This window comes from Tachyglossus aculeatus, assembly GCF_015852505.1.
Source record: "Tachyglossus aculeatus isolate mTacAcu1 chromosome 12 unlocalized genomic scaffold, mTacAcu1.pri SUPER_6_unloc_1, whole genome shotgun sequence".
Classification (NCBI taxonomy): Eukaryota; Metazoa; Chordata; class Mammalia; order Monotremata; family Tachyglossidae; genus Tachyglossus; species Tachyglossus aculeatus.
The window spans coordinates 4,039,600-4,057,335 of record NW_024044828.1 but is presented as its reverse complement, the minus strand read 5'-3'; the positions used below and the strand labels follow the sequence as shown (position 1 = coordinate 4,057,335).

Genomic DNA, 17,736 nt, shown 5'->3' with positions numbered 1-17,736 from the left:
GACTGACTACTTTCTAAGTACTGTTACTTTTGTTAAGTGGCCCTCTGTCAGGCCCAGGTTATACAGCTATCAACTTATAGATTGTAACTCAATTTGCTACCATTTTTAATAGCTTAGATTTAACTTTTAAAAGAGAAGCTCTTACAGAGATATTCGAGAAGCAGCATTGCCTAGTGGATCGAGTATGGGGCTGGGCATCAGAGGACCTGTGTTCTAATCCCAGCTCTGCCAGCTGCTTACTGTGGTGACTTCAGGCAAGTCGCTTAACTTCTCTGGGCCTCGTTTTCCTCAGCCTGTAAAATGTGAATTACCTCGTCTCCCTCCTACTGAAGATTGTGAGCCCCATGTGGGGCAGGGACTGTGTCTGACCTAATTAACTTGTACCTACCCCAGAGCTCAGAACAGTGTTTGACACATAGTAAGCACTGAACAAATACCATAAAACAATACAACAAACAAACCCTACACTTTTTTGCGCATGATCTTTTCCATTTCTTTTCCAATTTGTACAGGAATGGTTTGATGGCGGGCTAATTCATCCTAAGAAAGAACAATACATAAAACCAAAAGGTTTAATGATAAAACCAGAATTCATAGTTATTTTTTCAGAGTAGCATGTTCCACACATACAATGTCTTGTTTATTCTTACATGCAGAGAATTTCAGTGACTTTCTTGAGAACAAACAGCAAGTCTGCATCCAACTTGGAACTGCTATTCAAACTTCCCCATTTTCAGTTAAATGTTCTTTTTCATAGCCCATGGGCACGCACTTAAAGCTTAACTTTTGAGGTTCCGATACTTTCATAATACTTTGGAAACATCCACCACTTTTAGAGGAAAAAAAAATCCGATTTTCCAGGCTATTAAAGAGTTGGCAAATCGCACATTCTCTTCTGGCCACTTTCTGGCCAGAAGAGAAATAGCCTTAATCTGCCTCTCATTCCCTCAAGTTACATTTTTCCCAGAGAATCAGAAGAGAAGTGGCCAAATTTGGGCTACTGTCAATCAATGTTGTTTTGGAACAGTGCTTGGCACAAAGTAAGGGCTTAAATACCATTATTATTATTATCATTATTATTGTTATTACCAAGTCTGTGAATTTATGGGTAGTGGGCAGTCATGATCTGAACTGCCTGTTCATATCTTCCCCAGCATTTAGCAGTGTTCAGCATATAGTAAGTGCTTATAAATACCACAACCACCATCACCAAGTCCACCCCAGACTAAGTGAAGAAGCAGAGTGGCATCATGAATAGAGCACAGGCCTGGGAATCAGAAGGACCTGGGTTCTAATCCTGCCTCCGCCATCTGCTGTGTGACCTTTAGCAAGTCAATTAACTTCTCTGTGCCCCGGTTACCTCATCTGGAAAATGAGGGTTAAGAATGTGAGCCCTATGAGGGACAGGGACTGTATCCAACCCAATTAGCTTATATCTACCCCAGTGCTTAGTACAGTGCCTGGCATAGTAAGCATTTAAGAAATACCACAGTTATCATTATTAAGAAACAGTTCCTTATTTCCTCTCTAAATACCTTCAGGTTGCCTTGAAGTTCCAGCAATTCTTCAAGATTTTGCTGCTCCTTTTGGTACTGCTTCTGCTTTGAGCACACATCTTCACGTAAGGTTTTGATTTCCAGCTTCTTCTGAATGACATCTTTCCGTAGTTCTTCAGAACTTTCTTTCAATGATCTTAACTTCTTCTCTAGTTCCTTTAAAATGCAAGTCTAGGATCAAATCTCATTCTCTGACAAAAATGCGAAAAAAAGAATCCACCAGAGAATCACAAAAATCTACTCTAGGTCTCAACCAGAATTTTCTCAGGGTTTATCTTCTCTTGATAAGGGATTTGTAGATTCTTTTTTACAGGGGAAAAAAACACACCGAGACCTTAGTTCTTGCCCTTTTGCTATTAGTAAAACTGTTAGTGCAATCTTTCCCCATTTCCCTACCTACCATTCTAGGTCGTATTTGGAAATATTTAACATATGTAAAAGGTTTAGAAGGTATGAATGTTCAGTCCGTTTTCTTGCCGTTTTAAACTGACAAAATCAAACAGATCCCAACTGGGGATCTTCCAGCCCTCAGAACCCCCAAAGTTCCTTTTTTTAATTGCATTTGTTAAGCACTTGGTATATGCCACGCACTGTACTAAACACTGGGGTGGACACAAGATAATCGGGCTGGACACATTCCCTGTCCCACATGAGGCTCCCATCTTGATCCCCATTTTACAGATGAGGGAGCTGAGGCACAGGAAAGTGAGGTGGCTTGAACCAAGTGACCCAGCAGCCAAGTGACGGTGCTAGGATTAGAACCCAGGTCCTGTCGACTCCCAGGCCCGGGCTCTATTCTATTTTATGTTCTAATCCCGGCTCCGCCACGTCTGCTGTGTGACTTTGGGCAAGTCACTTAACTTCTCCGGGCCTCAGTCACCTCATCTGTAAAATGGGGATTAAGACTGTGAGCCCCCCGTGGAACAACCTGATCACCTTGTAACCTCTCCACTGCTTAGAACAGTGCTTGGCACATAGTAAGCACTTAAAAAATGCTATTATTATTATTATTATTATTATTCCACCAAGTCGTTTCCAACCTATAGCAACACCATGGCCACATCTCTCCCAGAACGCCTCGCTCTCCATCTGCAGTCGTTCTGGAAATGTATCCTTAGAGTTTTCTTGGTTAAAAACCCAGAAGTGGTTTACCATTGCCAACTTCCGAGCAGTAAACTCGAATCCCCGTCCTCGACTCTCTCCCGTGCCGCTGCCGCTCAGCTTGGGTGAGTTTTGACTTGTGGCAGATTGCCTTCCACTGGCTAACTACTGGCCAAGCTAGAAATGGAATGGACAGGCCTCTGCTTGGCTCTCTCTCCCGTAGCTGAGACTGGTAGAGGACTGGAAACTCTTCAGGTGCGACCCTGAGGGGGATGCTGCTCCCCTAATGGGCCTGAAAAGCCCAGAAAGGGTGAATGAGATGGAACATCTTCAAACTGCAGGCTCCTCCCAGCCCAATAGGGACTTCTTTGGGCAGAAAACTAAGCAACCCCCAGTGTATTACCGCACATCCTTTGAGGGTGGGGAGTGGAGAGGGGAAAGAAGGAGGATGGGTGATATCACAGGCAGACTGCCCTCCACTCAGTTGTTGCTAATGCCCCCTTTTAAAAGGTGGGGTACGAGGAGCTTTTTGGTTTTCCTTCAGCCACGCCTCCGGAGCAATCCTCTTGATATTTTCCAGCATTTCCCCCTCTGTGGAACAGGGAGCCTAATGTACCCTCCTGTCTGGGCAGAGCAGGTGCTTAGAAAGACAACGGGAGATTTGACGTCTCCCAAGGAGAGCCCTGGCTCTGGAGCCCGGCAGGGTTATTGAAGGCACATCTCCTCCGAGAGGCCTTCACTGACTAAGCCCTCTTTTCCTCTTCTCCTTCTCGCCTCACCCTGACTTGTTCCCTTCATTCATCCCCTTTTCCCAGCCCCACAGCACTGATGTATGTATCTGTCATTTATTTATTTCTATTAATGTCTGTCTCCTCCTCTAAACTGTAAGCTCAGGGTGGGCAGGGAATAGGCCTGCTAAATTGTTATATTCTACTCTCCCCAGTGCTGAGTACAGTGCTCTGCACACAGTAAGCACTCAACAAATATGATTGACTGACTAACCAGTGAGCTTCAGACCCTTTGGTTCTCCAGAATACAAATCCTGATAACTTTGCGCCCATGAGAAGGGCACTGCCTATTCCTGGTTGTTGTGTGCTTGGCCCCTGGGGCTGTCCCTGCTGCTGACACCCCATAGCAAGGCCTAGTGGATAGAGCACGAGCCTGAGAGTCAGAAGGACCTGGGTTCTAATCCTGACTCCATCACTTGTGTGCTGTGTGACATTGGGCAAATCACTTCACTTCTCTGGGCCCCAGTTACCTCAGCTGTACATTGGGGTTTAAGATTGTGAGCCCAGGTGGGACGAGGACTGTGTCCAACCTGATTACTTTATGGACCCCGGTGCTTAATACAGTGCCTGGCACATAGTAAGAGCTTAACAAATACCACTTTAAAACAAAAAGTCAATTTGTGTTGAATGAACTCCCAGTAATCTTAGACTTACTCCGGGCTTAAGGATCCTCTCATATTCCCGCTGAACAAGCCTTTTTTCCTCTAGTAAGCTGGAAAAGACAATAGAATTGTGGATTACAATGCTCATGAACTAGGGAATAAGCCGTACCTTAGTCTAGATAACATAACGTACACTGATTCCTACTCCCGATGGACTATATGACCCACAGTGGTTTGGTGTAAAATAAGATGGTGATCAATCACGGCAACTATTTAGATCACAGCCAGGCAAGACCAAAGGCCCAGAAAACAGGGTTACCTAGCTCTGGGACTCAGACAACCCCAGGCTTTAGGGAAAAGAGAGGCTCGGGGCCAGGGGGGTGGGGAGACCCACTAGAAGTTCTCTAGAAACCACAGCTTCCCCTTCTTTCCTTCCTCTCTTCCTGCCCCTCAAGCATTAGTCCCCTGGCTCCTCGCCTCCAGGCCAACTGAACCAGGGGTTGGAGAAAAAAGGATCAAGAAGGAGGGTGAGGGGGAGAACAGGAAAGGGGACTGGGAAAGGGAAAGGGGAAAAAGAGGAGGAAAAGCAACAAGGACACATCCGCCAAGCTAGCTCTCTTCCTCCCTTCAAAGCCCTACTGAGAGCACACCTCCTCTAAGAGGCCTTCCCAGACTGAGCCCCCTTTTTCCTCTCCTCCTCCCCACCCCCCCCAACCCCTTCCCCTCCCCACAGCACCCGTATATATGTTTGTACAGATTTATTACTCTATCTTACTTGTACATATTTACTACTCTATTTATATTGCTAATGATGTGCATTTAGCTTTAATTCTGTTTGTTCTAACAACTTGACACCTGTCCACATGTTTTGTTTCCTGTCTCCCCTTTCTAGACTGTGAGCCCGTTGTTGGGTAGGGACCGTCTCTATAGGTTGCCAACTTGTACTTCCCAAGTGCTTAGTACAGTGCTCTGCACACAGTAAGCCCTCAGTAAATGTGATTGAATGAATGAACGAATGCAGGCAGGGAAAAAGGCGGGGAGGGGAGTAAGGACAAAAGGGGAAGAGGGAAGGTGGGGAAAGAGGAAGGGTAAAAGGCAAGTAGTAATAGTAGTATTAACACAACGAACACTGATTCTTACTTCTGATGGATCAATTGACCCACAGTGATCAAGATGGTGATTGAGGCCATGTGGTCTAGAGGATGGATAGAGCACAGGCTTTAGTGTCAGAAGGACCTGGGCACCAACCCCGGCTCTGCCACTTGCCTGCTCTGTCACCTTGGGAAAGTCACTTCACTTTCCTGTGCCTCAGTTCCCTCTTCTGTAAAATGGGGATTAAGACTGTGAGCCCCATGTGGGACATGGACTGTGTCCAACCCAATTTGCTTGTATCCACCCCAGGGCTTAGTACAGTGCCTGGCACATAATAAGGGCTTAACCAATACCACAATTATTATTAGTAGTAGTAGGGGTAGTAATAGTAGTAGAAATAGCAACAGCAGCAGCAATATTTCTTGGGTGTCTGCTTGCTGCGATGCACCATACTGGGCACTTAGGAAGTATGGAATGAAGAAATAATAATAATAATAATGATAGCATGTATTAAGCGTTTACTATGTGCAAAGCACTGTTCTAAGCACTGGGAAGGTTACAAGGTGATCAGGTTGTCCCAAGGTGGGCTCACAGTCTTAATCCCCATTTTACAGACGAGGGAACTGAGGCCTAGAGAAGTTAAGTAACTTGCCCAAAGTCACACAGCTGACAATTGGAAGAGCCGGGATTTGAACCCATGACCTGTGACTTCAAAGCCCGTGCTCTTTCCGCTGAGCCACGCTGCTTCTCATGACCCACCCACAAGATATCAGCACTCTGGGGGTGGGCGGGGGGAATGATACACAAATATTTGCAACTAGAGGTGGTCCAAATACATCACTCTGTACACAGACATATACATGAGTGCTCAGGAAGGTGTAAATTAATTCACAAATGGTAGATTTGGCTGGGGGAGGATACGGCTCAGGGGGAAAAGAAACTGGGGAAACCTGTATGGAGGAGATGGGATCTTCAGGGGGATTTGAATGTAGGAGGAGCAGTGCTGTGTCTGTCTGTCTGATGTAGAGGGGGAGGGCGTTCCAACAAGGAGCAGCGTGGCTTGGTGGAAAGAGCCCGGGCTTTGGAGTCAGAGGTCATGGGTTCAAATCCCGGCTCTACCAATTGTCAGCTGTGTGACTTTGGGCAAGTCACTTCACTTCTCTGGGCCTCAGTTACCTCATCTGTAAAATTATTACTCTATTTATTTATTATTACTCTATTTATTATTACTCTATTTATTTATTTATTTATTTATTATCACTCTATTTATTTATTTATTTATTTATTTTGCTTGTACATATCTATTCTATTTATTTTATTTTGTTAGCATGTTTGGTTTTGTTCTCTGCCTTCCCCTTTTAGACTGTGAGCCCACTGTTGGGTAGGGACTGTCTCTATATGTTGCCAATTTGTACTTCCCAAGCGCTTAGCACAGTGCTCTGCACACAGTAAGCGCTCAACAAATACGATTGATGATGATGATGATAAAATGGGGATCAAGATTGTGAGCCCCCCGTGGGACAACCTGATCATCTCGTAAACTCCCCAGCGCTTAGAACAGTGCTCTGCACATAGTAAGCGCTTAATAAATGTCATTTTTTAAAAAATGACAAGAAGCAGCGTGGCCTAATGGATAGAGCACGGGCCTGGGAGTCGGAAGGACCTGGGTTCTAATCCCGCCTTCACCATGTGTCTGCTGTGTGACCTCGGGCAAGTCACTTCACTTCTCTGGGCCTCAATTCCTTCATCTGGGAAATGGAAGTTAAGACTGTGAGCCCCAGGTGGGACAGGGATTGCGTCCAACCTGATTTGCTAGCATCCACCCCAGCACTTTGTACAGTGCCTGGAACACAGTAAGCGCTTAACCAATATCACAAATTTCATTAAAAGGAGACCGAAGCAGGAGAGTTGAGAGTGAGATACACAGCTAGAAAAGGGAGGAAGAGGGGAGAAGGAGCGAGAGAAGGGTGGAAGGAAAGAGCGGAAGAGGAGACTGTAAAAGTTCTCCCTTTCTTCATTCCCCTCTCTTCACTCCCACTCTCCCTCCTCCCTCTGCACTGCATCGAGGAAGTTGGATCATTGAAAAAATCAGATGGAGGGGGTGAATAGGGGAAACCAGGACCCTGTGAGGTGGGGAGAAAAGGGGCCACACGACCATGGGGCAGGGGAAACTGATGGCCGGTGGAAGCAATTTTAAAGCCACCCACAACTTGTTGGAGCTTGGGGGAAAAAAAAAAAAGAGATGGATTCTAGAGATGTTTTTCAGCTTCAGACTCTGAATCAATCCTACTCAAAGTGGGTCTACCTCCCACGGAGCTGAGGAGCACTGCCATGGAACTGTACTTGAAAGTGGGATACTTTGCTTCTCTAAAAACACAGCTTGTCCCTCGGAAAAGAACAATACTAAAACATTTCCCTGCAGAGTTTAGGGGCCTCCTCCACTTTCTTTCCGACTTCTATTCATCTTGTCCTTTTCCTCCTTTTTCTTTTCATTCCCACTTCAGTAAATGAGAGCAATGCATCATGTCCTGAAATGACACGACTCTCTTGACATGTGAGTTTGCCAAATGCATTTTATGGTTTCCCATCCTTTTATTTGAGTGAATTTCACTTGTGTAATGTAAAAAAAAAAACCCAACAGCAAATAAACAGAAAGACGGGCTAATGCCTTCTCAGTCAGCCAGTCACAGCTGCAAGCTGAGAGAAAATCATTAAAGACAGCATCATGGAGATTGGGCAATATTCACTTGGGATTAGAAATAAAAGGCCTGCTTCAATTGTCAGTGAGTAAATCAGAAATGGAGCACTCATATCAGTACATTCCAGCTTCAACTGATGTAGTAGAGATGACATGACAACATAGGATTCCTGATTCAGTTTAAAATACGCTTATCTTGAACTTTCTAATCCAAAATGATCAAAACTACTGGGTGGAGCCCATGGTTTTTAAAACTCAGCGCCCTTTCTCTGAATTCTGTTTTGCCCACCAGATGAAAAATTTCTTCCAGAAGTAGTCTATGGGGAACAGTTCCCTTACTTCTTATTTAGTCTGAGTTCAATGGCTAATTCTGAAATCAGTGCCAAAAGAAGTCACAAAATGTTCCAGATGTGTTGCATAAATATTGTGTTGGGCATGTAAGCATCTAAATGAGATTTGTTGCAAAAAAGGAAACAGACATATCCATGGGAAAACCTATTTTTTGCAAATAGCATTTTAATCTGATTCCTTTCCTCCATAATGTAAGCTCACTGTGGGCAGGGAACATGCCTACCAACTCTCTTGTACTGCACTCTCCCAAGCCCTCAGTACAGTGCTCTGCACACAGTAATGCTCAGAAAGTACCACTTATCCATCCACAGTCTCTTAGCCAGGGCCCCAGTTCCCACAGGCACACACAAAAAAATGACTGGTGGGGAGATAAAGACTTGGACTGTGGCTACAAAATGTGATAGTGCCTTGATAAAAGCTCTCAACCAATTCGAGGTATTGAATGGGTAAAATAATTGGGTAAAAAACACATCCCCTCTAAACGTTCTCCTTGGGAATTGTGGTGCCCTCATTCTTTTGGAAAAATGGGTCAGGTGGCCTTTGTGAAGCTGAAAGTGTGAGTGAATGTAGTGGCCCTAAACTATGCATCTATTTATTATCTATTATTTATTATTATCTATTATAAAGCAAGGCCTACTTACAGACTCAGTGGTATTCTGCATGGAGGCCTTGCTTAATCTGATTTTATATTATCATAGAGGTTAGGACACTTTATCATTATGTCTTTTCTGAATATAAACAGATTGAACAAATCGCCTTTATAATTACACCTAGAGGACAAGCTTTTTCTGTTCTGGCAGACAAAGTGGGAAATTTTAAACAATTTAAATACCAAGTCACTTTGGCTCCTCTTACCCTTTTGTGGAAATGTCAAGCATTCACTTTTCCAACACTAATGAACAACCAGCGATTGTTTTAATTTCATTATTTTCCACACTGTAGGAGTGCTTAACAGAGTACCAAAATAGCTAAGTTTTCCTGGTACGGATTTAAAGGAAGGCGGAAACAGCTTCAGTTTCAAGGACAAGGAGCTTTCAGATTTTCCTCTCCCTGCTCAACACCAATATTCTTTAAAAAGATCACTGTTTCATCTTTTGTTCCCCCACTGGTATGCAGAAGTCTACATACAGGAGCTAACACACCCAGAATCATGGGACTGAAAGGAAAGGGAAAGGACAAAGAGAAGTTAACTCCAGCTTCCTACCTCCAAGACCTGCTACGTTACCACCACTCTGCGAAAAGCTATCACTTTTGTTTTGTTTTGTTTTCTAATGGTATTTGTTACTATGTGCCAGACACTGTATTAAGCACTAGGGTAGATACAAGCTGTTTAGGTTGGACAAAGTCCATAACCCAGATGGGGCTCACAGTTTTAGTCCCCATTCTACCAATGAGGTTACTCAGCCACAGAGAAGTAAAGTGACTTGTCCAAAGTCACACAGCTGACAAATGGAGGATCTGGGATTAGAACCCATGTCCTTCTTACTCCCCGCTCAGGGTCGCACCTGGAGAGTTTCCAGTCCTCTACCAGTCTTGACTACAGGAGGGATAGTCAAGCAGAGGCCTACCCATTCCATTCCTAGCTTGGGCAACGGCTACAGAGTGGAAGGCAATCTGCCACATGTCAAAACTCAACTGTGCTGGACAGCAGCGTCATGGGACAGAGCCGAGGGTGGACACTAAAGTTTACTTTGCGGAAGGAGTAAACCACTTCTGTAATTTTTACCAAGAAAAAAAAACTACGGATACACTACCAGAATGACTGCAGATGGAAGTGGGGCGTCCTGGGAGAGATGTGTCCATGGCGTCGCTACGGGTCGGAGATGACACGACGGCAAAAGACAAGACAAGGCCTGGCTCCCTGTCCTGTGCTCTGCTCTATCCACTAGACCAAGCTGCTGCTTTTCTTAAAATATCCTGGGACTGAGCCTGCCAAACATCCCTTAGGACCAAGAGCCCAGTTCTTCCAATATGAAATCCTCTCCCTGAGAGTCAGTGTCGTCATTTTGGATGCCGCATTTATTTTCAGCCACGAGTTAGGTGTTAACAAAGGTAGATTGATTCTCCAATATTCTGAAGGATTTTGAAGGCTACTGAAGGTAAATTAGAGAACAATAGAGTGATCTCTAAGAGATTTCAAAACACTGGCTCATGCAATCTAGAAAGGTGATTTTTTCACGCCCCTTAGTACAGAACCTGGCACACAGTAAGCACTGAACGAATGCCACTTACACTTGTACTTCCCAAGTGCTTAGTACAGTGCTCTGCACACAGTAAGCGCTCAATAAATATGATTGATTGATTGAGTGGAGGGGGCATATGTAAAGGTGAGCCCAGGAGGATGTGGAGAGCACTGTACTAAGCGCTTGGGAAAATACAACACAACAAAATTAGCAGACACAGTCCCTGCCCATAACAAGCTTAAGGTCTAGAGGGGGAGACAGACATTAGCATGAATAAACAAATAATTTATAATATATAATTTAAAGATATGTACATAAGGGTTGTGGGGTTGGAGTTGGGACCAAATGTCCAAAGGTCACAGATCGAAATGCAAAAGTGATGCAGAAGGGAGAGGGAGCTGGGGAAAAGAAGGCTTAATCGGGGAACACCTCTTGGGGAAGATGTGACCTTAACAATGCTAGTGCACATGATAGACTTAGCTCTGCAAAAGTTTCCACACCCAAAGTTTTTAAAAGCAGTGTGGTCTAGTGGAAAGAGCACAGGCCTGGGAGCCAGAGGATCTGGGTTCTAATCCTGCTCTGCCACTTACTGCTGTGTGACCTTTGGAATGTCACCTAAATCCTCTGCGCCTCAGTTCCTTCATCTGCAAAATGGGGATTCAGTACCTGTCCTCCCTGCTGAGACTTGGAGCCCCATGTGGAACCTGATTATCTTATATCTGCCCCAGTGCTTAGTACAGTGCTTGGCATATAATAAGTGCAGAACAATTACCACAAGTATACCACTATTATTATCCGAAAAAAATCTTGAATCCAACTCAGGTGTACTTGGTAATATAATGTCTGACTTACTTTTTCAACCTGTACTGTGTGTGGTATTCCCTCTCTCTGATGGCTGAATATTCATTCTGATACTTAAGGAGTTGCTCTCTCATCTTGGAGACCTCAGTGCTAAATGCCTCTGGAAAGTTCTCTGCTTTCTCCAGCTGTTGCTGCTGACGTTCTACTTCAGAAGTGAAACGTTTGGCATCCCGCAACAGCTGGACCTCTGACTGTTGCATTCTGCATGGAAAGGAAGGAACCAAGTATTAACACACCTGCAGTTTTGCCAGGGTGAGAGGAACCAAGGATTAATAGTGATAATAGTAAATGTCATAGTTGTTAAGCGCTTACTACAGGCCAGGCACTGTACTAAGCGCTGGGGTGGATACAAGCAAATCAGATTGGACACAGTCCATGTCCCACATGGGGCTCACAGTCCTCATCCCCATTTTACAGATGAGGTAACTGAGGTATAGGGTGTGCAACCCGGCTCTGCCACTTGTCTGCTATGTGACCTTGGCCAAGTCACTTAACTTCTCTGTGCCTCAGTTACCTCATCAGTAAAATAGGGATTAAGACTGTGAGCCCCTATGTGGGACTGTGAGCCCACTGTTGGGTAGGGACTGTCTCTATATGTTGCCAATTTGTACTTCCCAAGCGCTTAGTACAGTGCTCTGCACACAGTAAGCGCTCAATAAATACGATTGATGATGATGATGATGGGACATGGACTGTGTCCAACCTGATTAGCCTGTATCTACCCCAGAGTGCAGTACAGAACCTGGCACACAGTAAGCACTGAACGAATGCCACTTACAAGAGCAACAAGGAAAAAACCAGTCATACTCGGTACACAACCTAAAAACATATTTTTAATACATGGTTTGGGTCTTTTTGGTGTTTTAGAGTTTGGGATGGAAGACAGTAGTAGTGGTAGTATTTATTAGTGCAGCGTTCTGCATGCAGAAAGCACTCAATAAATACCACTGATTGATTGACTAATTAAAAAATAGCTGCTTTCTGAAGAAATTTTTTGAGGGTAGGGCAAACCTGAAGCAGAGTTTCATTTCAAATGATAAGCTTAGCGATAAGTACTGGCTAAACCTTTTGATCTGGTATTTATTAAGCACCCAAAAGAGGAGTTCCAAATTCCCACTTAAGTGACTTTACCTGATGACAGTCTCATGCAGCAAGGTGTATTTTGCCTTCAGCTCCGCTACCCTTGTTCCGGAGATTTTTCCAGCAGTAAACAACTGGGAAAGAAAATAAGAAAACATCATTATTCATCTTTTGGAAGCCATTTTGTGTCCCTCAGCACTAGCTCGAACATTGGGGATGAAATTCTTGGGCTGACTGATGGAATTACAGCACTGATCCCAAGCTCCAGATGGCAGGCTGCATGTTGAAAGTACAGCCGAGGTCTTCATTGTTACTGGAGACCTTGGAACCACTTGGAACAATCTGAATAATCGTTATGAGGAAAACTCCCCTTTCCACCTGGACTGGAACAATCCAGGTAAGCGTCTAGGCGAATTCTGAATCTGTGGGATATACTCGCTTAATCCAATACCTCAGCGCTGTGCTGCAGGGAGCCAGAAGCAGCAAAAACAATATGTATTCCAAGAATAATAACTGTGGAACTCGGAACAAGCACTGCAAGAATAATAATTATGATGGTATTTGTTAAGTCCTTCTATGTGCCAGGCACTGCACTGGGATGGATACGAGCAAATCAAGTTGGACACGGTCTCTGTTCCGCATGAGGCTGTCAGTCTCAATCCCTATTTTGGATGAGGTAACTAAGGTCCAGAGAAGTGAAGTGACTTGCCCAAGGTCACACAGCAGACAAGTAGTGGAGCCAGGACTAGAACTCACGACCTTCCGAATCCCAGGTCCGAGCTCTAGCTACTATGCCATGCTGCTTGTCAGCCCTGAGGCAGGTACAATGGCAGAGAAGCGATTATAAACAGTGCTCTGCACCTAGTAAGTGCTCGATAAATACCGCTGATTGATTAAGAAATCGTGGGGAGTGACTTAAATCCAAAGATCACGAGTTCCTGGTGGTTGTGGAGAGGGATGGGCAGAAACTGCTGTTTTTTGATGGGTGCGGAAACTTGTGCTTTAGAAAAATGGTCTGGCCAGCAGAATGCAATAAGGATTGAAGAGGGAATTGAGGCTGGAAGAAGGGAAATAAGCGAGGAGGGTAATGCAAAAGTCAAGTTAGGATACGAATGACTGGATCAGCAGGGTGACAGTTTAATTGAAAAGGAGGCGGTGGATTCTGGAAATGCAGAGGAAGAACTGACAGCATTTGGCAACTGGGAGAGCGAGGGGGGTCAAGGATAATGCCAAACTTGTAAGCTTGAGAGACACTGTCCTCTCCCCGTTCTCCTCCTACCTCTGGCGGACCCTTCTCGGTCTCTTTCGCTAGCTTGTCTTTTGCCTCCCATTCCCTAGCTGTGGGGGTCCCTCAAGGCTCGTTTCTGGGGTCCCCTTCTATTCTGCATCTACACTCATTCCCACGGCTTCAACCGCCACCTCTACGTTGACTCCAGTCCCACGGCACTTAACGAAAATATCTTTACGGTCTACTACTTCCCCTATCTGCGGTTACTTTTAATGTCTGTCTCCCCCCTATAGACTGTAAGCACCCTGTGAGCTGGGGTACCACCTTTCAACTTGATTTTACTCTACTTTCCCAGGTGATTAGCATGGACCTCCATACACAGATGTGATTTTATTATTATAATTATAACATTATTAACAATATCAATACTTTTTATTTTATGTGTTAAGTGCTTACTATGCATCCAGCACTGTTCTAAGCGCTGGGGTAGATATAAGCTAATCAGTTGGACACACTCCATGTCCCACATGGGGCTCACAGTCTAAATAAGAGGGAGAACAGGTACTTAATCCTCATTTTACAGTGGAGGGAATGGAGGGGCAGAGAAGTGAAGTGACTTGTCTAAGGTCACACAGCAAGCAGGGATTAGAACGTAGATCCTCTGACTCCCAGGGCCGTGCTCTTTCCAAAAGGCCACCTTGTTTCTCGCTTGGTAGGCACTCAGTAAATACCACTGACTGAATGGTGGCCAAAGATCTACCTCTCCCAATCTGGAACACGTGAAAAATCACGTTTTCAAGAGAAAGTTCCCAGAAAGAAAGACAGTTCTGCCTTTTAAAACTTAGAGAGATGCTCTAGATTGAAAATTTAATCCAACTGGCACAAATTTAAGTTTATACGATGCATATTATGGCTTCAAAAATCACCTTCTAAAATCTCTCTGCAGGCGGCTAGTTATACAAGGAAATTACATAAATGGACATTCTAGACTTCCTCAGAAAAGGGTGGGACACTTGGGGATTAATACCATTGTTTTCGAGGAAATCTCTACTTTAAGATACTTTTAAAAAGTGCGTTGTTAATAGTTCCAAGAAAGCAGAACATGGCATCATCCTAAAGACAGTTTCAACTTTTCTCACCTGACAATTTTGTACTTACCGCACCAACTTCGTTTCCCATCAAGCCAAGCAGCAATTGGGAGGCAATTTGAGAATTAAGACTTTTAATTATAGCAAAATAATTCCATAAACACAGCTGTTCACAGTTAGATGTTACAAAATATTGACAAAAAGTTCTGGCAAACGCTGTAACATCATGCTCATATTTTCATGGTAAGTGCTCGTTTCCAGTAATTAGTAATGAATTCTAGCAGAGGTGCCAACTTTTCATTTTGAATGTGGGGGTGAATGTGGGGGAGGGGAGAAGGGTGAGGCTTTCCGGGGCTCGGATGAACAAAGCCTGGAAAAAGAGAGAAACTCTGCCATGGCCCAGAGACATGGCCGGAGATGTGGCCAGAGACCCACCCAGCCGGAGACCCCAGCCAGAGAGCCGGAAAAATCCACAGCCTGAGCCAGGCCCGGGGAGGAGAAAGAAGTAAAAGAGAGAACTGAGAGAGAGACGCTTAGAGAGAAGGAGAGCAAAACAATATCGGCCAGGAAGAGAGAAAAGAGAGACAGAGCCCAAGAGCGGTAGACAAATGTAGAGGAAAGAGAGAAGAGCAAAAGACTGGAAGAGGCAGGGAGGAACGGAGACAACTAAGACCCTAGTGCTTAGCATAGCGTTTGGCTCTTAATAGCATTGTTATTATTATTTCTGAAATAATGATAGAGCACTCTAAAGCACCCAATCACCTCACCCCCTCTTACCTTACCTCGCTGCTCTCCAACTACAACCCAGCCCACACACTTCACTCCGCTAATGCTAACCTACTCAATGTACCTCAATCTCACCTATCTCTCCACCGATCTCTCACCCACATCCTGCCTCTGGTCTGAAATGCCCTCCCTTTTCATATCTGACAGCCGATCACTCTTCCTCGCGTCAGAGATTTAACCAAGACAAATCTCCTCCAAGAGGCCTTCCCTGACTAGGCCCCCATTTCCTCTTCTCCCATTGCCTTCTGCATTGCCTTGCACTTGGTCCTGCTCTTTATTCACCCCTCCCACAGCCCCACAGCGCTTGTATCTACATCCATAATTCATTTATTTCTATTAGTGTCCGCCTCTCCCTCTAGACCGTAAGCTTGTTATGGACAGGGAACATGGCTACTGACTCTGTTTTACTGTGCTCTCCTAAGCTCTTAGTACACTGCTCTGCACACTGTAAGCGCTCAATAAATATGACTGATTGACTGATCGACAGGCTTCCTTGCTTTGGAGACCCTGGCTGGGTCTCCCTCCCGGTACCCCGGGATCCTGGAGAGAAGCCAGTTTCCCATCTTGCCACCGACACCTTTACCTCACATTTCCCAGGCTGGTGCATGCTCCATCACTGGAATATCGAGTCTCGGAAGTGTTTTAAGAGGCTCCCAAATTCCTTGCTTTCCTTCCACTAATTTTGCAGTCAGAGAAGCCTGCCTCTAGACTGTAAGCTCATTATGGGCAGGGAACGTATCTGCTGATTTTCTAGTATTGTACTTTCTCAACACTTTGAACTGCGTTCTGTACATAGTAAGTGCTCAATAAATGCCATTGATTGATTGGTGGATTGATTGTCTCAGTGTCCCAAGTGGTTGCCAGGGATGTGCTCATTTCCAGAGACAAGTTCCACAGCACAAAGGGTAAGAAAGAGCAAAGAGCATAGTTTGTCAGGAAGGAGTGAGATGATGTGTCCTGAAATTAGGGCATAAGGAGGAACTCAGTCAATCAATGGTATATGAGCACTTACTCTGTGCAGAGCACTGTACTAAACGCTTGGGAGACTATGATACACTAGAGCCAAATGAATGCAGATAGGGGTAGTGGCAGGCTATGTATATTAATCCTGTAGGGCAAGGGATAAGGTGAATATCAAAGTGATTAAGGGGTACACACCCAAATGTAAACTCATCATGGGCAGGGAATGTGTCTGTTATTGCTGTATTGTACTCTACCAAGCACTTAGTACAGTGCTCTGCACATAGTAAGCGCTTAATAAACATGACTGACTGCCTGACTGACTAGGTGATGTAGAAGGAAGGGCGGATAGGTGGAGAAATGAGGGGTGAGTTCGGGACAGCCTCGCATCTCCAATCCTGGCTCAAGGCACCACCCCATTCTGCCGCCTTCCTAACGATTTCATCACGAGGTTGGGCATCACGTTGGGCAATTTAGTGCCTCTTCTGTGCAATGGGCCCGTTACGACTGAAGATGGGCACGCCGGCAAAGGGAAATTAAATCATTTTGGGTTCAGCAAACCAGCAGAGAAAGACTACCGGCCTCTGGAAGAAAATAGGCCAACGTTAGATCTCGGTAAGCTAAAAACCATTTCACAGCAGTTGCCAATGATGGTGCGGTAAAGTCAGCAAGGACGGTAAGATTTGTCTAAGAAGAAAACTTTGCACCATGCAAAACAGGAAGCAGCTCAGCTCCATGGATAATCTCAAACTAAAAAGCAGAACAAGAAGCAAACAAAACAACCTAATGCAATACCCCCAAATTCTACAGAATTTAAGACTTGCTCATGAGGAAGATATGGAATGATTCCGGCTAAAGGCTTGGCAAGGGCCTCTCCTCAGTTCCGTCCAGAGTCTCCAGATAAACTCATTCATTCATTCAATCAATAGTATTTATTGAGTGCTTACCATATGCAGAGCACTGTACTAAGCGATTATTCATACAACATTCTGCCAGACCCTAGATTTCCTTGAGTTATAGAGTCTAGAGAAGCTGCTCTCTTGACCTGGGACATAGTAGGTACTTACTAAAGCCTACTTTAGATGGGGGTGAGGAATGGGGTACGAATGAAAAACTCCCACTTCTTCTCTCTCCATTGCCCCTAGATCCTAAATTCGTTCTGGAACCGCCAAGGACCATTCTGGACACACAAATCCAGTTTAGGGGGTGGGGCTAGAGGAACGGAGACCAATTCTGCCTGAACTTCTAAGGGATCTTATCTTGGGGTCCCTAAGGGGAAGGACCAAGGGCCCTTGGTTGGGTGGGAGGGGATGCGGGGAACCAGAAAGTGTGGGATGAAGCACCTAAAAGTTTGGTACATAC

At 44.8% G+C, this 17,736-nt stretch overlaps 1 protein-coding gene and 1 non-coding gene across 2 annotated transcripts in view; one reads left to right on the top strand and one right to left on the bottom strand.

The window, feature by feature from the left end:
* CCDC146 (coiled-coil domain containing 146) overlaps positions 1–17,736 on the bottom strand; it is an 88,539-nt gene that overhangs the window by 35,069 nt on the left and 35,734 nt on the right. The window contains exons 3-7 of the mRNA XM_038741178.1: positions 12,364–12,446; positions 11,224–11,433; positions 4,100–4,157; positions 1,536–1,712; positions 467–540 (exon numbers count right to left, since the gene is read on the bottom strand). Coding sequence (XP_038597106.1) covers positions 467–540; positions 1,536–1,712; positions 4,100–4,157; positions 11,224–11,433; positions 12,364–12,446 — 602 coding nt within the window. The remainder of the gene's footprint in view (positions 1–466; positions 541–1,535; positions 1,713–4,099; positions 4,158–11,223; positions 11,434–12,363; positions 12,447–17,736) is intronic.
* Positions 9,676–9,813, top strand: LOC119921196. The gene has a single exon (XR_005448501.1). It is a non-coding gene; the product is annotated as a small nucleolar RNA SNORA7 (small nucleolar RNA).